This window comes from Pogoniulus pusillus, chromosome 7 (genome assembly GCF_015220805.1).
Source record: "Pogoniulus pusillus isolate bPogPus1 chromosome 7, bPogPus1.pri, whole genome shotgun sequence".
NCBI lineage: Eukaryota > Metazoa > Chordata > Aves > Piciformes > Lybiidae > Pogoniulus > Pogoniulus pusillus.
In genome coordinates this window covers 13,188,265-13,211,822 of record NC_087270.1, presented here as the reverse complement: position 1 = coordinate 13,211,822, position 23,558 = coordinate 13,188,265, and the positions used below count along the sequence as shown (strand labels likewise).

The 23,558-nt window shown below is 39.4% G+C and overlaps 1 protein-coding gene across 2 annotated transcripts in view; it reads left to right on the top strand.

Moving 5' to 3' along the window:
- Positions 1-23,558, top strand: part of EIPR1 (EARP complex and GARP complex interacting protein 1) — a 73,739-nt gene that overhangs the window by 35,672 nt on the left and 14,509 nt on the right. For both annotated transcript variants that reach the window (XM_064145934.1, XM_064145933.1), the window contains exons 4-6: positions 2,743-2,899; positions 15,577-15,676; positions 20,149-20,285. In XM_064145934.1, the coding sequence (XP_064002004.1) occupies positions 2,743-2,899; positions 15,577-15,676; positions 20,149-20,285 (394 nt within the window). The remainder of the gene's footprint in view (positions 1-2,742; positions 2,900-15,576; positions 15,677-20,148; positions 20,286-23,558) is intronic.

The following is a 23,558-nucleotide window of genomic DNA, read 5'->3' as shown; positions in this document are numbered from 1 at the left end:
AACTAAGCCTTTTTAAAGGTTGATGAAGCTGGTGAATGGCCTGGAGAACAGGTCTGGTGAGCAGTAGTTGAGAGAGCTGGGGGTTGGATAGTTTGGAGCAAAGGGGGCTGAGGGGGAGACCTTCAGGGTTTCTACAACTTCCTGAAAGGAGGTTGTAGTGAGGTGGGTGTTGTCTCCTCTTCCCAGTAACAAGTGGTAGGATGAGTGTAACTGGCCTCAAGTTGCACTAAGGGAGGTTTGGGTTGGGTATGAGAAGAGACTTCTTGATTGAAAGGGTTCTCAAAGACCGAAATAGGCTCCTCAGGGAGCACCTCTGGAGGCGTTTGAGAGGTTCAGAAATGTAATACTGAGGGGTGAGACTTCAGCACCAGCCCTGGTAAAGTTAGATAATGATTGGACCTGATGATCTTTCATTTTTTTTCCAACCAGAGTGATTCTATGAGTCTGTGATTCATTATTTATATAATGTATAATGCATGCTGTGCATTGACTTGCCCTTTGCTAACAACAAAAAAAAAAGTGGACTTGTGCTTCCTCCTTTTTATTCAGTGGCATGTAGATTTAGAGGGAAGGATTTGCCTCAAATGATTTGGAAATAGCTGTTTCGTGTGGATGGCAATTAGTAATAGTTAAATGAAGTGTTAATAAAAGATTACGTGTTACGTCAAGAGGTATGGTCTTCTGACACTGTTCAACTTGTACAGGCGGTGTGCAGCATGTTCTAAATTAGCATGGTGTTCCAGTCTATCAAATACCTTGTGCTTGTGTATTCTGAGTTCTCTGCTTGCAGTTAAACTCTTCCTCTTAACTCCGTTTCCTTCTTGCAGAGATGACTTTTTTTCTCTTACTGGTTTGACCTAACCACCTATTTTCTTTTTTAAAATTTTGTTTGGCTATGTTTTTAATATATCTGAAATCTTATATTTTGCTCTTATTTTGTACATATTGATTGCTATTCTCTGCTGTTTGGGTGCCTTTTTATGCATATGAAATGTTCAGGTTGGTGACCTTTACAACAAAGACATTTTTCCTCTGTTAATGTAATTGCAGCCTAAGCAGACCCTTTTCAGAGTTGGCTACTTGCTTTTGAGAACACACACATTACACTTGTTCCTCTTTGCCTTTACACTGGTGGAAGTTGCTTGTGTCTGCTCATGGCCCTGAGATCAGGCACTCTGCATTAAAATCAGCTAAAATGTACTTGAGGAAAGAACTGTGAAAGAGTGGCATGTGAATGACCTCAGAGAAAGCATGCTGTTCATTACTGCTTCTCCTCTGGACTTTAACACATCCTACAGCAGGTAGTTGGTCCCCAGCTTTTGCTTAACATAGCTGTGGCTCGTTCCTGTTGTAGTGGATGACACTGACCTATTTATCTTCTGTCAAACCTGGACTAGTGGCTGGAACCATCTGAGCATATGCATTGTTGCACTGGTCTTCTCTCCTTCTGCATCTCTACAAATTGCTGTGTTGGGTGATGGGCAATGCCAGGTACGCACTGACCATATGGTGTCTTCTTGTCATTCAGTGGTTGGGTTGTTCTTCATACATTGTAGTATTTTGCTGTATGTGTATGAGTTTCTCTTTTGGATGGTGCTTTTTATTTGAATTTTCAATTGGAAAAGACCTTGAAGATCATTGAGTCCAACCACTATCAAACTCTACAGAGTCTGGTACTAAACCATGACCCTCAGCACCATATCTCTGCAGCTATGAAACACCTTGAGGGGTGGGAATTCAACCATCTCCCTGAGGAGGCTCTTCCAGTCTCTGAGAACCATTTCAGTCAAGAGGTTTCTTCTAATATCCATCCTAAAGCATCCCTGGTACAACTTGAGGCTATGGAAGTAGTGGACTTAAATGTAAAATGTAATTTTATAGGGAACAATTATAGGTAGTAAAGGGTAAAACATAATTTGGTAGATCAAATGGAAGAGAACCCTTCAAAGGAAAATTTTAGTGGAGGGCCACAAAGATGCTGAGGTGACTGGAGCATCTGTCTCATGAGGAAAGGTTGAGAGACTTGGGTCTGTTTAGCCTGGAGAAGAGCAGACTGAGAGGAGATCTTATCGATATCTGAAGGGTGGCCTTCCAGAAAATGGGGCTGGACACTTTCCAGTGACGCATAGCGATAGGACAAGGAGCAATGGGGAATACAGAAGTGTCCCTATAAACATCAGGAAAAAATCTCTTTGAGTGTGCTGAACCACTGGACCAGGCTGCCCAAGGAGGTTGTGGAGTCTCCTTCTCTGGAGACTTTCAAAGCCTGACTGGATGTGTTCCTGAGCAGCCTGCTCAGGTAAACCTACTTTAGCAAATGGGGTTTGGACTAGAAGATCTCTGAGGATCTCATTTAACCCTTACTATTCTGTGATGTTTAAATTCTTAATCTCAAGGAATAAAACAATGCAACTGGTAGGTCATTTTCATTAACATCAATATGAGGAAGGAAGCTTGGGAAGCATGTTCCCCAGTTATGCTCCATGAGTACTGAGTTTCAAGGCAAAGCAGGGATAACCACCTTCAATGTGTGTTAATTGAGTTTGGCAGCAATTGGACTGTCAACTTGAGGTCTGCACCTGTATTGCATTCTGCATTCTTTGAATTAATTTTGGTGTAGTATTTTAAAATATTTTGAACAGCAGATGTGCATTGCTTACAGATTTGTGTGGATGCTGATATGCTGTATACAAAATCCATCTCCCATACAGTGATCTGTTGACATTATTCTCTCTTGCTTAGCTTCAGACAGTAAAGTCATGACATGTGCTGCTGTTTGGAGGATGCCAAAGGAATTGGAATCAGGCAGTCATGAATCCCCTGATGATTCATCAAGCAACACTCAAACCCTGGAGCTACTCTGTCACCTTGACAACACAGCCCATGGCAATATGGCCTGGTAGGATTCTGCATATTTTATACTCTTAGAAAAAGCCTAAGGATCAGACCTGTGCTGTTAGTTTTGTGCAGATTTATATTATAGAAGCTATGCTGTATGCTTTAAAACTATTCTGTTTTGAATGGAAGAAAAAGAAAAGGTGCAAATTAGATTTTTTTTTTAAGTCCCAGATGTTTCCTAGATTAAAAACATTTATTGTAGTCCTGCAAACACATATGGAGTAACAGCCTGTGTACTGGTTTAATGTGTTTTTCCTCACCTGTTCCCATCCAAAACCCTTTGTTATGCAAAAGCATAATACCTAACGTTTCAGAGTTTTTATGGAATAGAAATTTGATGTTGCACTTTAGTCTTTGTTTTTCAGTCTTTGCTCAACTGATTTGGTGTAAGTGCAAGTAATTCACTGTTTATTAAGGGTAAGAATTTGTTAGGTGGTTCCTGTTTAGCTATTGCTTTCCATTGCTTAAGAAAAGGCAAGAAGAGCTGTAGTACTGCAGAGGATATCACTTTCCTTTCTGTTATTTAAAAGAAAGTTAAATTTGCCCACTGTGTATTTGCAAGTTCTGTGCTGTATGTGCCTGCAGGTGAGAGAAATACTAATATGTTCAGTCCATATTTTGCTGGCTGCTGTGTCACTTTGGGAGATCACCTGACCATTGGCAGGAAAAGTTGAAATTGTAAGAATATGGTCTGCTGTAGGGCCAGCAATGTCTGCCTGTCAGGAAAAAATACCAAGTAGAAGGTGACACTCTAAGTTGTATCATACCTTTGACAGTTATCAGGGAGCTGTATGAAAGTGGGATAATGCAGCAAGTTTTTTGTAAAGGAAATGTGTCAACTCCAAGCGGAAACTGACCAAAGGTGATGCAACAGCAGTGTTGGATATTGCTGTGTCTTGCAGGGGAGTGGAAGGGGCCCTCTTTGGTTTCTGTGTTCAGACACCTGCTGTGTAAGGTATCCATCATAATCTCATAATGCTGAAATGTATTCTAGTAGGAGTAATTTTAAATTCTATCAAAAGGGAACAATACTTAAAATCAGTCTCAGATCCTTTTCAAAATGTGACTGCAGGAAAACATTTATTCATTAGCTTGTTAGTAGAAAAAGACTTTAGAAGTAATAGCTAATTCAGCTGATTTTTTAAAAATTACATTATAAGTTTTAAGCATCTATTTTTTTGGTGCTGATTTCTAGTTTGAGCCTTGGAGATTAAATGCAAACTTAAAAGTAGTAAATAGAAGGTAATATTTATGAACTGACTCTTAGACAAGACTTTATAGCAGTGTATTCAAATGTTTCTGTCTAGACTGTTTTCCTAAAATCTCAGCTTCCTACATGTTTTATTTCTTCGTGATAGTATCTTAATTCTTTGTTACTCATTTTCATATGAATACTTGTCTTTATATTAATTCTTATTTTATTGTTCAAACTTTTTGATAAGTAGTATCATAGACTGGTTTGTGTTGAAGGGACCTTGAAGTTCATCTAGTTCCAACCTCACTGCCACAAGCAGACAGGCCTGTCACTACAGGCCATTGTAAAAAAGTCCTTTTCAAAGCTTTCTTATAGGCCCCCTTCAGGGAGAGGTTATAGCAACCTTCCAGAGCCTGAAGCCATGTCTTCTCCAGACCAAGCAACCTCAACTCTTGGTTGTGGCCACCTCTCCAGCCTGTCCAGATCCCTCTGGATGGCATCCCTTCCCTCCAGTGTGTCTGCTGCAGCTTGGTGTCATCAACAAACTCAGATGGCTCTGGAAATTGAATGAAGCTTATATTTACAGCTTAGCAGAGTATACAAGCAGATACTTACAGTATATATACAGTTATGTACAGAAATATACCAGGTAAAAGGTAATGCAGAAACACAACAGCCTTCCCAGAAACCTGAGTCCCCAGGAGGGGCTCTCAACTGCCCTTCCACCTTCTCCCATCCCTCTCAACTTTACCCCAGTCCCGAGGAAGAATGGAAGTTTGGCCAGGGGGTTAGAAAGCAAAGTGGATTAATCAGAGAAATGGTAAAACCTGCTTGCAACAGAATGTCAATGATTTTGTTACCTTTCTCAAAGACTTCCTCAGCAATTTGGCCCCACACAATGATGTCGTCGATGTACTGGATGTGCTCTGGAGCTTTACCTTTCTCCAGTGCATTGTGGATGACTGAGTGACAGATGGTTGAGCTGTGTTTCCACCCGTAAGGCAAACAGTTGAACTGGTACCAGATTCCTCTCCAGGTGAATGCAAACTGAGGCCTGCACTCCTTTGCTATGGGAATAGAGAGGAAAGCATTAGCAATGTCTATGGTTGCATACCATTTAGCCTCCTTCGATTCCAGCTTGTACTGGAGTTCCAGCATGTCCGACACAGCTGTGCTCATGGGTGGAGTCACCTCGTTGAGGGCACGAAAATCAACTGTCAGCCTCCAGTCTCTGTTAGGCTTGTGCACAGGCCAGATGGGACTGTTGAAAGGTGAATGAGCTTTCTCGATGACTGCCTGACTCTCCAGTTGACGAATCAACTGATGAATGGGCAACAAAGAGTCACAGTTAGTTCTGTACTGCCTGTGGTGAACAGTTTGAGTAGCAGTTGACACTTCCAGATCCTCTATGTCATGATGTCCCACAATGGCAGATTCATCTGAAAGTTCAGGTCTAATGGACAATTTCAATTTACCATCCTCAATCTCTACAGATGCTATTCCAAAAGCCCATTTGTGACCTTTAGGATCTTTGAAACAATCTTGTCTCAAAAAGTCATTTCCCGGAATGCTGCACCCCTAATGCTGAATGTGGCATGTGGGGTGTACACAATGATTGGTGGTGTTGTTAGAGAAGTTGCAGTTGTTGGAATAACTGCAGTTACACTGGGGAGCTGAAGAAGGGACAGCTGCTTTTCTGGCATTGTTGCCTCTGTTTCCGCTACTCTGCAGTTTCCCGACTCCCTTCAAAAGAAGTGAAGTAGACTGACCATCCCACTTGTTCATGTTCTCACCAAATTGGCCAGGCAGAATTATCCACAGTGATGCACGTGATTGCTGATGTCTAGGTGGAATTTGTCTCCTCCTGGGCCTTGCAGGAGGTGGGCGTCTGTTCCTGATGGCAGAAACATGCACCCATTCAGATGATGCAAGGATGGTACCTCTTGCCAGATTGGAAATGGAGGTTTTGATTTCCTCCTTCAGTTCTTTCTTGCTGTCTTTAATGTAATTCTTTATCTCTTTCATCTCTGTAGTCGTAGTTTTTATGGCAGACAGTAGGGCAGAATGTGACGAGCTCTTCTCTATCTGCCTGAGCTGGTGAAGCCATGATGACTGTACCCAGTCACCTCTTAACTGTTTTCCTATCTCAGTATCAATTTTTTAGAATCAAATGTTTCCCTCTAATATAGCTTGTAGCAAGTTCATGTGCAATTTTGTCCTATGTCATTTGACTTTGAGTACCAGTGCGTAGAAACACCTGCTAACATTTAATCTCTGCTCTTTGTGTGCTTGTGTGTGTGTGTATATATATACACATGTAAAGATTGGAAATTTCCTATGTGGTAGAGATAGAAGGTATGTATATATGAAATAGTTGGCATTAGTACCCCTCGTGGTATCTCAGGCAAGCACAGATGGGTTAGAGGATCTTGTTCTAGAGCAGGCTTTTCTATTTCTGCCTCAATTGAAGTGAAAACAGCTCACAGAAAGGAGGAAAGTGGACCTTTTGTGCCAAATATATTGCTTAACAGGCCATGTCCCACCGAGTGGTGTGTTGACTACAAATAACAACTTAAATGTTCTCTTTTTTTTGTATTTTTCTAAGCATCTGAAATGTGTAATAAAACTACTTTAGACACGGTACAATGGTTGTTAGAACCAACCATAAACCAGAAATGCAATTTTACCCAACACAAAGTGTAAATACTTTCCAAAATTCAGTGTGGGACCAACATTCTGGTGTATGCAGTTGCTCTGTGAAGATCAGTGGTGCTCTGGCATCATACACTCAGTGAGAAGGGCAATGCTTATTCTTGCTCTGTCATTTGCCTTGCTGTTAGAGCCTACTTTTGTACATTTTACTCCAAAACATGGGCTGAGCACTGAACCCAGGGGTTCAACGTGACCATGTGCACTTTGAGATTATTTAATCCACAGAGCACAGTAGAGCAAGGTTGCCACAACCACTGCCCTTGGTAAGGGTGGAAAAGATGTGGCAGCTTTTGAAATGACACATTTTAGATTTTAAAGAGACTTATTATTTTTTTAAAGCTAATCTTGAAAATGGTTAGTCAGAATATGTGCTTAAAAGCACAAATTTTCCGTAGCAGTCCTTATAACCAGAATCTAAGTTTCTTTTCTTTGAGGTAAAGATGTCCTACAGTAACCTTCTGTTAGGTGTCCGGATCTGTATATTAAAAGTCTGCCTTAGTGTTTAATTTAAAAACAAAAAGCTTGAAACAATTTAATGGCCTATATTTAACATATTTAAACCTGAAAGTAACACCTCTTTTAGGAAGGTCATGTGTTTTTGAACAGAGAGTATATTAACTGTTATGTATGCTTTATAGCAAAGGCATTAAATGAATGTAATCCTAACTTTTTTTTTGGTGTGAAAACCTTACCTTTTTCTATCACTTTGTCCGAGTACGAGAAATATAATTGTAAGGAAGGATATTCCTCTGATATTTGTACACAAGTTTCTTTGAGAGCATCAGAATCATGAATTGTTTGGGCTGAATTCTAAATATGAGGCTTGTTTGGTAGCAGCAGCCCAGCACTAATTTGTGTGGTTGGCCTTTCAGTGTTTGCATGTAATGCACAAAATTCCAGAGCCATCAGAAGAAACATGCTTGTGAAGCTGATTAATGACAGAGAGACTTACAAAAATATCCAAGTTTGAGGAGAACTCTTCCCACACTGGTTCATTCCAGTTGTTTTGTTCACCAGTAGCCAACTCTGAGATTACAAAGGTGAAGTACAGAGGAAGTTTTTGGGGAAACATACTATGTGACAACTATTTTTCACTGGGAGTGTTACTGAAAGCTACTTGTAGAGTTAGATGATGGTTGGACTCTATGATCTTAGAGATCTTTTTCAACTGAAATAATTCAGTGATTTTACTGTCACTCTCCTCTTTGCATTCTGATTTATTTTAAAATGGTAAAAGCTCTAATTATCTTATATTCTACTTCTCTCCCCTTTCCCTTTTTAATTCTTTCTGATGGCCTGAATTTGTTTGCCATTTTCAATGTTTGATTATCCTTTATTATATATAATCCAAACAATCATTGGTTGTCTCTTTCTCAGATTTCTCTCCCTCTCTCATTGTCCCATTTCATCATTCTTTAAAATGTCTGGAACCAGTAGGGTGTCACACTTGAATCTTTTTCATTCTCTTGAATGTTTTTGATAATTGAGTGGTTAGCATTGTGCAAGTTTAAAACTTTAAGCTCTTCATTGTAGCCAGATGTACTGAGGAATAATTGCGATTCATTAATTAGTGAAATAATAAAACATTTGGTTATCTGCTCAGTTTATTACATACAGTTTTGATCAGCATTTGACTCAGTATTGTAAAGCTGAGGGAAACTTAAGGGAAGTAAAATCTGACACTGAACCTCATACTAAGGGAAAAATTATGAAGCCTTTGCAGTTTGTTTGCCTTGGATATAGAAACTGGTGCAGAAATTGTTACACTATGAGTAAAAAATGAGTTTGTAGAGTATCATTTCACTTCTCCTTCCAGCTTTAAAGTAGTTTTTCCCTTTAGTTTTCACTGTGCTGTCTCTTTCCCCAGTTTTACTCCCAAATTAGTTAAGATTTTCCTCACTGAAAAAAAACCCGGGTACTCTTAAAAGGGTGGTTTTCCTGTTTATAATGTCACTTCAGCTCTTCTTAGCACTAAAAAAGTAAGGGTTGCAATCTGCCTTAACTGATGTTTGAAGGTTAAGTAGATGCCAGCTGGTTTTATTTTCAGTTTTTATTGAATTGCTTAAAAGGTTAGTTTGCAACACCATTTTTTAATGTTTCTGAATTGGAAAAAAAAGTAGTTATGCAGGGAAATTGTCAATATACACAGAGAACTAGCTTTGAACAGGTGTCTCTGTTCTCTCAGTCTCGGACTGCAGTTTGCTCTCCAATACGCTATTAAGGATTCATTATTTAGAATATTTGTTCCTCAGGGTAGGATTCATTCCTAGCACAATGTTCTGGGGTGATTTTGAAGAAAGGAATATTGCTGATACTTGCTTAGCAGTTAAAAATTCATGGTATTGAAATATCTTTCGGATGCCTGTTTGATGAAAACCTGTGGTTAAGTACACCTATGAGTTAAAATATATCTGAGAACTCAAGGGCTGTCCTGTAGCACCCTACAGTCTATCCAGACTAGTGGTCAGTCTCAGGCAGTGGTGATGAAGAAGTTCTGCTTTGAAGCCACACTGGCTGGAGTCCCAGTCACTTCTTACAATCAATAATTCTTCAAATTCCTCCAGTATCCATAGTCACTGGATTAGCAGTGTTAAGAATGTTCAGTGCCAGGTAAACCTAGATCATTCTTAGTTTTACCATTGTTTTGAACAGAAGGGGCTGTAATTTTCCTCAGCCAGCAATGCAGATCCTGGGTAACCATAATTTTCTTCTTAGGCACATTTTTCAAATCATTGGAGAATTGTCTTCAGAGGGCTATTCGTGTTTAGGTGTTGTTTTTTTTTCCCTCCATCCTGCTCAACCATGCAGATGCTATTAGTTAGAAACAGCAGGATATGCTATATTGATGGTGTCATCTCTTGAAAAATACTGTATTGTAAACTCAGATAAGTGGATTCAATAGTCATAGGATCAGCTAGGTTGGAAGAGATCTCCCACATCATCCAGTCCAACCTATCACACAGCCCTATCCAATCAACTAGACTATGGCACTAAGTGCCTCATCCAGTCTTTTCTTGAAGACCCCCAGGGATGGCGACTCCACCACCTCCCTGGGCAGCCCATTCCAATGGCAAATCACTCTCTCTGTGAAGAACTTCCTCCTAACATCCAGCCTATACCTACCCTGGCACAACTTGAGTCTGTGTCCTCCTGTTCTGTTGCTGGTTGCCTGGGAGAAGAGGCCAACCCCCACCTGGCTACAACCTCCCTTCAGATAGTTGTAGACAGCAATGAGGTCACCCCTGAGCTTCCTCTTCTCCAGGCTAAACAACCCCAGCTCCCTCATCCTCTCTTCATAGGGTTTGTGTTCCAGGCCCCTCACCAGCTTTGTTCCCCTTCTCTGGACATGTTCCAGTATCCCAATATCTCTCTTCAATTGAAGAGCCCAGAACTGGGCAAAGTACTCAAGGTGTGGCCTGACCAGTGCTGAGTACAGGGGAAGAATAACCTCCCTTGTCCTACTGGCCACACTGCTCCTGATGCAGGCAGGGATGCCATTGGCTCTCCTGGCCACCTGGGCACACTGCTGGCTCATCTTCAGCCTACTGTCTACCAGTACCCCTAGGTCTCTTTCTGCCTATCTGCTCTCCAGCCACTCTGTCCCCAGCCTGTAGTGCTGTGTGGGGTTGTTGTGGCCAAAGTGCAGAACCCTGCTCTTGGCCTTGTTAAATCTCATCCCATTTGCTTCTGCCCACCTGTCTCTAGCCTGTCAAGATCCCTTTGCAGGACTCTCTTAACCTCCAACAGACCAACACCTGCTCCTAGCTTGGTATCATCTGCAAACTCACTGATGCTGCATTCAGATCATCAATAAAGATATTGAACAGGACTTTTCCATCTGAAATGATTCTGTGATTCTATATGAAAGCCCTCAGATTGTTTCCCCCCAAAAACAAATCTGTATTTCCCCTCAAATGGATTTGCAGAGATAGTTTGCCCACTCCATCTGTTCCACAAACGAGCTTCTTTCAAGAACCCCTAGTCTGTATGTTTTATATGGAGAAAACTGGTGGTGTTGTATGACATCTAGAAGCTGCAAAGGACTCTGACCTGTCAGCTATCTGTTTGCTTTCCTGCCAGGTGTTCATGCCACTAAAGAGTTGTTCCTAGGCTGGCTGCTTCACTGATCTTTGAGGAGTCACTTGTTTGTCATGACTTCTCACATATCCACTATGGGCAGTTTTAAGCCCTGTTCAAGCAACTAAAAGGAAGTGGTGTCCATGCAGCAGCTGCTCCATGAACAGTATATTATAGAATGATAGCAGTTACATGACTTCTGTCCATCTGCTTTGGAAATAGACCCTGGCTTTACACACAGTTTTCCTTCCTCCTTCAATGTCATTGAAGAAACTCATACATGCTGGGGGCTTCTGTTCTTCTACATGTGGTGTTCATGGTCCATAACAGTGTGCTCTGGGTGACACTAACCTGTCATCAGTATCTGCTTACAGGAAATGTGTTACTGCTACTTTGAAGCTTATTTTTTTCCCTGTTGCTGTTACAAAAAGATGAAAACAACTTCTAATGTTCATGTTGATCTTTAAACTGCATATACATTTTCAAACAGTTCTTGCTGGACTTTTTGGCCAGGTTTCTTGTCCAAAACATGTTGTCAATTGATTCTTTTTGATATTAATTAATAGATTTCAGCTTCTCAGTGAGTTTTTCCTACAACTGCTAAAAGGATTTGCCTTTGTAATATTACCTGCATATCCTCCAAGCAGGTACACGTCTTCATACTTAGTGAAGTACTTCTGTTGTGTTGAGTTCAAGAGGTACCTTACAGTGTACTGACAAAGCAGTGCATTTTTGCACCTTGGAGGTGTTTATCTGTTGGTCATCACTTTAAATCATGAGTAGTTGAACGGGACTTGTATTGTTATTCTACGAAAAGGATGTTATAGGAGCTCCTACTGAAAATCAGTGAGTCCTGCATCTTGCTTTCTTGTAACAAATTCCCTACCATGCTTCCTGTTAGATTGTGAACTCCTAGGGTTCAGGCTGGCTTTATTGTGTTTGCATGCACATAAACACCTTTTCGATGCTGAAGTTTGGCCCACAAAGCAAGAGTCTGAATTATTTCTCTGCCTCTAAGGGCGTTTAATTGCAGCTGCAGCAAAGACAAGAAGATGCAATGAAGTAAACAGAAATATCATCTATGACCTTTCTTTTTTTTTAATTTCCCAGTAAGACTTTAGGGGGTTGTCAACATTTGTAGTTTGATAATTTAAGGAAAACATAATTAAAAACATTGTAGAGGTGTTTTTTAATGTGTTGTTTCCACATTGGGTGACATTTGTATTCTGTTGTACAGCAGTTTCATTTTCCTGCATATAATAATTCAGGAGTCAGAGTAAAACCCTGCTGTCCTTAGGACCCTTGTCCAAAATAATCTTTAACTTCATTTCTCATTCTTCTCAGAAGTCTCTCACCTAAAACAGCACCCAAAATAACTTAATTTTAACTTTCAGTGTATTTTACAAAGCTATGGTTATTGTTTTATTGTGTCTTTAGGAGCTGGACAAAAAAATGCCCCTCGGTGGCTGAAAATAACTTAAAGGTGCTTCTTGTGTGATGGTCTTCCACACACTACAAAATGTGACCCCCTCCATAGAGCACTTCTGTAAGCAGTAAGAATTGTGGGTTCCAGGTTGTTCAGTCTTTTATTTCCTTTTGGAATGATGTCCTAATCACCTGATTATCAGAGTCACCTCAGAATTTGAATTGCTGTGCTGCAGATAAGGCAGGATTTTTGAGTCCTAAAACACAAACTTCTGTGATGGGCTGCATTGAGGCTGCAGGATATTCTGCCCAGCTACCAAATGTTTGGATATATTTTCCATTTTGCCATGCATGAGAATTTTCAGTCAAGCACAATGTTTCCACTTATAGAAATAAATGGTTGTCACTTCAATAATTATGGTTAAGCAGTAGTTAATGCTTTCTTTGTCCAACACGTTGTGGCTGACTGCAGTTCACATCTATGAAAGCCTTTGCATGTTGCTTTATTCTTCTTTAGTCTATAATGGAGAACTTTGAATTGTTCATTTTAAAAGCTCAGTATGTTAATAAATGATGGTGTTAACTATCTTTTCAGCACAAACCACAGATAATAGGGTCCTTTCATGTATGCATTTGAGTGAATATTTGAAATTCTCTTTTTACTAGGCAAATATTCTCTGTAGGCTATTTTAAAAAAATCCCCTCCCCCACCTAGCAGCTGATTTGAAGCATTGGAAGTCAGATGATAACAAAACAGGGTAAAAGGCAACAAATATAATTGCTTGTTTGCTGTTTATAGATTGCCTAAAGAGCAGCTGTGAAGTTGACACTCAGTTTCTGAGTGGCAGCTGTGAATCTGACAATCTTCTTGTCCAGTTCTGCAAACTGGAAGCATTAGCAACTGTTGGCACGCTCAGGGAAACAGTATTGCCTTGTTTATCTGCTTTCCTCTTGTAAGGATTATCACCAGCTCTGGTTCTCAATGAAAACGTAAGCCTTTCTAAAATTTCTATCTTGCCTTGACAAGCCTTTTTTTGTTTGTTGTTGTTGCTCCCCCCACACACTTGGCAGTATTCCCTCCCATTCTCCATGGTATTGTGTGTTTAACATTGTTGTGACTACAGAATACAGCTGAATGTGTTAAAAAAAATGAATTGAATAACCTTCACTTAGCCTATGAAATCTAAGTGGTCACTCCAACCACACCCATGAAACAATGAACTTTGATAAAAGACAGATGAAATAGAAGCAAAATGGGTATCTCACACGGACAGAGTGAATATGGAGAGGCCTTTTCATTCTGAGGTATGTCAGGTGGGTTATAATTTGCTCTAATTAGCACAGTATATTCAGCTATTAGAATTCTTTATCCTGAAGCTCAGTGACACTCAAAGATCTGAAATTTCCTCCTACTTTTGAAAACATAAAAGGAAGTGCTTCCAGTCTAGCTTGTACAGCAAATACATCAACAAGCATAAAGATTATTGATCTCTGGCTGGAGGAGCTCTTAAAGGGTTAATCAGTCAAGGCAGATTTGTCTATAACTATGGCATCTAATGTAGTATCTGATATCCGAGACCAGCCAGGTCACACTCGCTGTCTTGGGAAGGTAGGAGTAATGCAAATTTTGCAATAAAATGTGAGCATGCATAGTGTGCAGCACCAACTTAGGAAGGCAGCTATTGGCTGCCTAATGTTGGGCTCCTTTGCCTAAGCCAGCATCTACCCAGGCAACTGTCTTTCCTATGAACTCTTTGATCCAGATACTGAATTGATTCCTGCTAAAAGCTAAATAAACTTAAACTTATGTCTAGTGATGGACTTCTGACAGACCTCAAGAGATACTTCATATATATTCACTAAGAATGAGAACAAAATATCAGATGCCTTTAACTTAAACAGAAACTTAAAGATGGGGAAGAGTTTCCTCTGTGTAGCAGTTGATACTGAAGTTGTGATCATTGCATTCAGCTGTATTGTAAACTATGAGATCATTGAGAGGCTGCACAAGTTTCTTTTAGAAGTTTTCAGTATTGAGTGCTGTTTGCATCAAGTGACAAAGTATTACTCTTTTAGGCATACTGTTATGTGCTGCACATTTCACTGTTTGCTTTCTGTGGTCACTTGTGCATGTAAGGTGGATGATAAATGGAGGAAGGATTTTGAAGATTTCTTTCAGTTAGGTTAGTATTTAGGGAAGCTGGATGACATTCCTTTCTTTGATAGGTTTGGACAGGATATCAGAAGACAATAATAAAAAATGTAAATGCGCACTTACTAAAAGATTCCATAAGATTCCTGTGTTTGGTATCGTCACTTTTAATTAACTGATGCTGCAGTAATGATTGTATAGCATGTGTTAAAATTAAGTTGCTAGTTAATGGCAGGTTTCACACTTAAAAATATGTAGTGGATTTCAGCTGAAGGAAACCATATGGGATACAGTTTAGAATCATAGAATCAACCAAGTTGGAAGAGACCTTCAAGATGCACTTGGCCTTGTTACATGTCATCTTGTTGGCCTCTGCCCACTCATCCAGCCTGTCCAGGTACCTCTGCAGGGCTCTCCTACCTTCCAACAGATCAACACCTGCTCCTAGCTTGGTGTCATCTGCAAACTTACTGATGCAGGACTCAATCCCCTCGTCCAGATCATCAATAAAGATATTGAACAGAATCATAGATTCACATAATTGTTTTGATAAAGAAGTCCTTTAACATCAAGTCCAACTTCACTGAGCCTTGTGCTAAATCACGTCCCTCATCAACACCTCTCTGCCTCTGAAACACCTCCAGCCGCAGGGATTAATCATCTCCCTTGGGAAGCCTGTTCCAGACTTTGAGAACCCTTTTAGTCAGCAAGGTTCTTTTCACATTCAACCTGCACCTCCCCTGGCACAGCTTGATGTGGTTTCCTCTTGTCCTATCACTTGTTACTTGGGAGAAGAGACTAATGCCCACCTGGCTCCATCCTCTTCCCAGGGAATTGTATAGAGCCAGAAGGTCTCCTCTCAGCCTCCTTTCTGCATGCTAAACAATCCCAGTTTCCACAGGTGCTCCTCACAAGACCTTTTCTCTTGACTTCTTCACCAGCTTTGTTGCCCTCAACAACAGGCTCAAAATTGAAGACAGTACTCAAGGTGTGACAGTACTCAAGATTTAATGTTCTGGTAGATTGGATCTGCAGAGTTTGAATGCCTTCCCAGTGGAAATTCTGATTGATTCTAATGTTAAGTTGTGTTTATTTTTTTCCATTTTCTCTTTTACAGTGTTATGTGGGAACCAATGGGAGATGGAAAAAAAATTATTTCGCTGGCTGATAATAACATATTATTGTGGGATTTGCAGGAAAGTTCAGACAAAGCTGTGGTAAGACTTTTTTTTTAGCACATCACTGCTACTTGACTATAGTACAGACAGCAACATTCACTAGCACAGAATTTGGTAATCTTTTAACTGCTCCTTCAAAAATACCCTGTTGCCTTCAGTGTGGGTGGGGAAAATGATTACCAGTTTTCTTGAATATGAATGTTTAAACGTGGTATTTTGTATCTGTTGTTAATGGCTGGTATTTTCCTTTTTCTAGACTTCTCCTTTCTTACCAGTTTTACAGTGGGTAATCTAAAATAACGCTAATCCGATAAATGCGTGCTAGGGATGAAGTGGTGATGGGCAATGCCAAGGGTTATTGAATTCAGATAATAGGATATTGACTCATGTTGGTTAATACCATGCAACCCTCCATTTAATTTACAGATGAGTATACATTTCTGTTTACTATGCACTGCTTTGAGTTCTCAGTGTTCATTTAATTTAGTACTATATTGTCTGTTCAGATGATGTCACTCATTTAAAACCTTCATGTCTGGAACATGAGTAAAAAGGTATGAGTAACAGATTTCTGTTTGGTTTTGCCACCTCCTATAGAAAAATGAGAAAATATTTGTTTATATCATTACATAGATTGTGTTTCACAGTATCACAGTATCATCAGGGCTGGAAGAGACCTCACAGATCATCAAGTCCAACCCTTTACCACAGAGCTCAAGGCTAGACCATGGCACCAAGTGCCACGTCCAACCTTGCCTTGAACAGCCCAAGGGAGGGCAACTCCACCATCTCCCCGGGCAGCCCATTCCAGTGTCCAATGACTCTCTCAGTGAAGAACTTTCTCCTCACCTCGAGCCTGAATTTCCCCTGGCGCAGCCTGAGGCTGTGTCCTCTCGTTCTGGTGCTGGCCACCTGAGAGAAGAGAGCAACCTCCTCCTGGCCACAACCACCCCTCAGGTGGTTGTAGACAGCAACTACACTTTGGCTCTGTATAGTGCCATTTAGGTCATTGTCTGCCATTAAAAATGCAAATTGATTATGTCACGGATATTAGTATTCATTTGATCTGTTGACACTTCTTGAACAAACTCAGGTCAGCTTCTTCAGACTTAGTTTCTTTTCTTGGATGCTGTAGGATTGCATTTTTCAATTGTCAGTTGCTTTAAAGAGTCAAGATGTTGTGTCCATCAACTTTGCTGTTGTACCATCTGACCGGGTCCAAATAGATGTCTCAAGTTATTATTTTGCTTGGGTTTGTATCAGTGTAATGTGATACGGTGTAATTGTTTATGTTCATAATTAAGGTCTTTGGGTTCCTTCACTAGATGAGGAAAGTTCAGGTCTTTTCACCTGGAATTCAAATCAGTGTTTAGCTACCTTCCAAACCCACTTTAAAGTATCATTAATTCTTATGAAACTGATGAGGGTTTCTGAAGGCAAGTTTCTAGGAGCTTGTCTGTGGTATTATGTCTGCTGGTTTTGCATTACTCCTGTGTTCTTTCTTTTCTGAGGCCTGCATAACACAGGTATTTTGGGATATGTTTTTTTTTAAACTTTATGAAAAACTAGTTTTTGAGGTGGTGTTGCTTCCATGCTATAGCTTGTCATGTCTCTTTGAAGTGCTGCTAGACTCCTTAGCATTTTCCTTTTCTCCTCCTTTCTGTCTTTGGGCAACTCTGTCCTCTCTTGCTAAAGTTATTTTGACTGTTAATTACTTTTTTCACGGTCACAACTACTTTCTTATAACCATCTCAAATTTCTTCCCAGTGACTCTGGAGTATGATTTTCTTTGGAATGCTGCTGTTCCAGTCTCTCAAGAGTCATGTGGGGAATCTTGTAATGAATGCAATTTTTTGTTTGTTTTCCTCTCATTTTATTGTTCTTGGGATTTATTTACTAAACCTTTGCATGTTACATCTTCCTTTTACTATTGCTCAAAACTAACCTCATTTTCATATTGCATTTGTGAGTGTAAACATGGTTTCCAGTTTCTTTTCCTCGCATTGCTAGAATTGGGATATGCTTGTCTACTTTGAACAAAACTTCAGTCCTTTATTGAGTGCATCTCCTTTCAGCCTGGGAGCTGCAAGTCACATTGTCTAATTAGAATTAGCCTGAAGAAGTTTAAAGTTCACAGAATCACAGAATGTCAGGGGCTGAAAGGGACCTTAAAAGACCATCTAGTCCAACCCTCCTGCCAGAGCAGGATCACCTATACCAGGTCACACAGAACATCTCCATGTGGGAGAGGGAGACTTCATAAACCCGCTGGGCAGCCTGTTCCAGTGTTCTGTCAAGCTCACAGTGAAAAAATTCCTCCTTACGTTAACATGAAACTTCTTACGCCTTATAGTTCCTCATCTTGTCAGAGCTTCTTTGTAATAAAGTGATTGTCGTGTTAATTCTCTGAATTATCTGGTCAACCTGTCATAAGAAGTATTTACTAACATTAACATAGTATAGTTCTGTGAGCTTTCTGCTCTGTTGTGTTTTGTTATGTAGGTGGTGGTGTTTTGTGATTTTTGTTTTTTTAATTGGTTTCATTGTTTTGTTCTTTTTCTCATTTCAAGAGTTTTTGCTAGATTTTTTTCTTCCTTAGAGTATTTAATACAGGAATATTAAATAGCAGGATCTCTTACTGACTTGCAAACCACAACATTCTGCAAATCACACAGAATCACAGAACATCACAGGTTAGAAGGGACCTCCAAAGATCACTGAGTCCAAACTTCTTCTGTTATTTTGATAACTTCTTTTATTACTGTTTTGAAGACATTACCTTCTGGGGTGAAACTGATCTTACGTTCCCTGCATCATTACTTTCTGCAATTAAATTGGCCATTCTTTGCCATTTATGATAATTATATGAACCCAAGAGAAGCCCAACCAATCTATGACGTGTGGGTGGGTAGATTCTACTGGAATTATGACAGTGTTTCTGTATACAGACTTTGGGTTAGATGTCACCAGGTCACTAGAACTCTTCCTTGTGTAAAATGCAGAATAGTTGGAATGACAGATGAGTGCAACAGAATGAAATGGAGATGCTGCAATTCTCTGTTTGCTTTATATTTTCCCGAAGCAGAGATTTGTCTTTTTCTAAATGCATATGATTAATTGTATTCCTTTTAGATTATCATGAGTTGATTTGGAACTTGGCTGTACGTGTAGTTGGACATACATACAATGAAAGATAAAATTTAATTTCACTGAATACTTTAGACTGACTTGGAAGGGAAGGATAAATTGCCAATCTGACATCCATATGTGACTTTTAAAAAAAATATGATGTTAAGAAACAGTACAGGATGCATCTTCTCTTGTACCAGAAATCTCATATGTCAAAAACTAAACAGTGCAGTGTTGTGTTTTTTTAATCCTGCATCCAGTTTTCTGTGCAGTATTTTTTCTTTTTTTGGTATCAGTAATCTGCAAGTTGTAGAAATTACTTTTGGACAGTATTTGCAGTTGAGAAGGATCCATGCTGGAGTTTTATCACAGTTTTATATCACTTGTTAATTCTTGAACAAATTATGATCCTGCATGCTGGGAATTCTACCCTCTTAAAAAAAATCAAAAACACATTTGGAAAGTAACACATCTTAGGCAGCATAGCCTCTAGTGATGGAAGAGTTATAGGTTCTAGATTGTTAATCTGGATGCTAAATACAATGTTCTTAGTGGTGCTTTTCTATTTACTAGATCACAAATCTACAGCCTATGAGAATTAACAGTTCCAAACACAGGTTTGCACATCATTGAGCTGCCAGCTCTGCAGCTTCACCATTCATTAAGTACAAAGTAATTGACTTCCCCTTTGAAGTTTTATAGCAAGAAATCCTTCAACTCCACCTAAAAATGGGGGGAAATGAAGATAAGATGAAAAAACCCTAAAATTTACACACTGCTTAACTAAACTTGAACTGACATAAATAGAAAAATACATTGGCATTACAAGACTGCTTAGACCTCATTGTACATGGTACAAATGGCCAGTTCTAACTTTTTACTATTAGAGTACCACTAAGAACAGTGGGTTCCTTCAGTAGGTGTGTATGTGATGGCATAGGCATGGGGGCCATACACATTTATCTTTGACATTATAATTCTGTTCCTACAGATAGAATTTGGCATTTTGACATGGAAAACAGTCTTATGCAGTTAGTTTTATGACTAGATGTATTTATTTATTTATTCATCTGCTTAAGGCAGCTACAAATTCTGCACTGGGCTCATATTGTCTATCTACTATTTCAACAAATAATCCTAAACTCTTTATTTCAGTACTTTTAATACTTCTGAATGCATTGCATAAATCTTTCTAAAAATTACTCTGTGACTTACAAAAATCAGCTCTGGCTTTCCCCGCCCTGATTTTTATCCTAGGATTTTGGTAGTCTATTACACTTGGAGCAGTAGGCTTTTGTGCAATTTTTCTTGTCTTCAGTGGAACTGATTTTTTCTCAGTGTTAACGTTTAGAAACATTTCCAGCTTTGTTTAATTATTTTAGCTTTCTAGTTCTGCAGTCTTGGAAGGGAAAGGACAATTAAAATTTACTTCTGGAAGATGGAGTCCACACCACAACTGTACACAGATTGCAACAGCCAATGATACCACTGTTCGAGGATGGGATACACGAAGCATGAGGTAATAAGAAATCAGTCTTGTTCTCTAAGAAAGATAATCTCCTTTGGAGAGAGACTTTTCACTGCTCCTAACATAAGCTGGTTCTTTTTTTCGGTGTGTCGGGGGTGTTTTTTAAGATCAGAAATGAGGCAAAACTATCACTCATAGAATGAACGATTCGGTTTGCATAGCTGATCTCTTCACAAATTATTAAAGAGTTTTCTCAGCCCTGTCCCCTGCCTTGGCTTCAGTTCTGACTTCATTGTTATAGAATCATAGAAGTATCTTGGTTGGAAAGGATATTTAAGTTAAGTCCAGCTCCAATATTGAGTTTTATTATAGTGTGTACTAGTCTCAAGACGATATGTTTATGCATTGAACAATACCTGTGTGAAGATGTTCTGTAATTCACCCTGAAAATGATTTAACAACAGTCCTGACTACGCAGTGAACTGTCTTCTCAGTGTGCTGTTTAAAGGTAACTTTAATCTCTGAAGGTAATTCACAGGTTAAGTTCACTTACCGCTCTTGATTTTACCAAACACCATACTGGACTGTATAAAGATTGCAGTATGCTAGTGAGGTGAAACTACTGAATCTATCAAAATTGTAACCCAATCAATTAAAGCTTTGAATATATCTAATAAGGTGTTTTTCCCCTGCTCACTTGTGATTTTGATAAGCAAGGAAGTGATGTTGTGCACATCTGTTGCCATGACTACTAAAACCTGTGCAAGCTTTTTAAAGATATGCTTTATCCCCTTAGCACATAGTAATTTATCACTAAATTGAGAAGACTGATGTCTTGTAATAATTTTTGTTGCCTTAAAGCGGGGATGACTTTAAATTTGGTTCTGTGGTTTCTGCCAGTTCAGGAGTCTATCAATAAATTCCTATGTTTGCCAGACTTGTGTATTTTTGACAAAATAGTTTATTTAATTTAAGAAACAAAAGCTCTGAGGAAATATATAATAATTAAAAGTCACTCTTCTGTGCACTTCTGATCAGGTTTGAAGGTCCTGTTCTTTGCCTTGCAAAAGGATATATAGAAATCCAACTTAATATTTGTGTGTATGCTTTCATTTATGAAGACCCTTTTAAATGATGTTTTGAGACAGGAAAGAAAGGTCGAAGGAGAAGAGGAGTTTTTCAAGCTGGTTCTTTGTGATATTTTCGTAATCATCCTGTTTTTAACATTTAACATACACACCTTAAGATTAAGCCTGTGTTTTGAAGCAGAAAATATTAAATATAGCAGTGTTATCATAGACCGCAACAGGCTTCCTAAGGAGGGGGTTGGGTCCCCATCCCTGGAGGTATTTCAAAAGATGGGGAAATGTGCTACTGATTAGACTTGATCTTAAAGGTCTTTTCCAATTGAAATGACTCTGTCATTCTAGATACCGTAAAGACTGCTTCATGGTCTGTCTCATTAGAGGAAGCACCTCTGTTGTGCATTGAATGAATGCTTTCGATAACTTTTGTGAAAGATAGTCTAGATATTAACAAGATCCTCAGTAAAAGGGTAGCTTAGTTAGTAAAAGCAGACCCCGTCACTTCAATTACTTTAAGTGAAGCTCAAATGGAGATAGCCTGGCACTTGTAAGTTGGTTCAAGGACTATGTCAAAGGTCTGTTTGCAATGTACTTGAAAAAAATGTACAAGAATAACTCATCTGCGGTTACATGCCATTACGTCTGGAATGGCAGGAATATTTGGTAGTTTCTAGAAATAGGAGCTTAAAGTCAGGACAGTATAAACTCTGGTAGGATAAGAAGCAAAAAATGAGGGTGGAAATTTAGAACAGGAAAGAATAAATGTATAGCACCCTATTACTAGCAAGGAATAAGAGAGGAGAAATGCTAAAAAAGTAGCTAGAATAGGGCATAGCAAAGAAGAGGAGGGGAAAAAGAAAGGTTGATGGGAGGATTCCTGGACTAGTTTAGGAAGCAGTCTTAATCTGAGAAATGCTTGTGAAGCAGATGAGACAGACAGCTAAGCTAAATGGATTTTGACTGAGAAATGCATCAGGAAAATTCCGATTTCCAGAGTAGATTTTAAACAATCTGAAAGAAGCAAAATATGAGAAGGTGAGCCAGAACATGTTCATGCTGCCTGGCCTTAATCTTACCATACAGGTAGGTAGGATAGAGTGAAAGCAAAGTGTGTTCATATTTGGGAGGGAAAGGGATCAAGTAAAAATAAGTAAAGCTGGAATAAAGGCTCTTTTGGTGAGCACTATTGAATATACAATGGGCAAATGGTGTTTCTTTTTCAGCCTTTACACACATCTCTATGAGCAGTGACAGGTGTGCAGTAAAGGAGGAAAGAAATCTTTTGTTACTGCAAGCAACATTCTTCTGTGAAGGGTTTTGATGCTGGATATCTGACTAGTGTTCTCTGTCCCATGTGATTGCCATAGCTTTCAGGATAGGGTTTTGTATAGGTGTTACATGCTTTGAATCTCTCCTATCTGACACAAGGCAAAGCAGCTCCATATCAACAGCAAAAGACATAATCATTCTGGGCTGGATAGGGAACCATGTGTGAAACACAAGAAATACAAAGTTTTGGTCAGCCTGTTTTCTGAAGAGAAGTGTTCTTCATGTAAGAGAAGAAAACAGGCCATGAAGTGTTGATAAGTTCTATCGAACACTGTAGAAGTCAAATCTAAACAGAACTTTGGTAGCTAGAGAAAACTGGTAATTCAGTAGTGGAAACAAAGGAAGACCCATAGACAAGCTGATGGAACATGATGTTTTGAACTACAAATGTTTCCAGAGGTGGTCCAGGTGGGTAAGTGTGCATGGCTGAGTGATTTAAGGTCCAGTGGTAAATAAATGATAAATTCCAGGTAAGTTCAAAACAGAGCAATAGTAAAAAGCTGTTGTTCATATCTGTTGCATCCCTTGCATCTCATTTTTTTTAAAGGGAGAACTAGATATCATAAATACAAAATTAGTTTCACTGTTCAGGAAATATCTGAAAATATTGTGGCATTGTAGCAGACGTTTCCTAACAGTTGTCAGAGAGCTGTGCTAGAATCGTCTGAAACTGCTCACTCCTTTTAGCTCCAGATGACCCTAATGCAAACAAGAAAAGAGCAAAGCTTCAGAGCAAGCTGAGATATCTATCCAAGTCACTGTGGTTAACAGCTGGGATTTTCCTAAACTACGCATTAGCCTTGGGAACTCTAGAACTGCGGGTGCTGTGGGGATTATGCAAGTTTCCAGGGAAACAGATTCCTGTCAGTGGAGTGCAGTTAGCTCTTTACAGACCATTTAATTTTTTTAA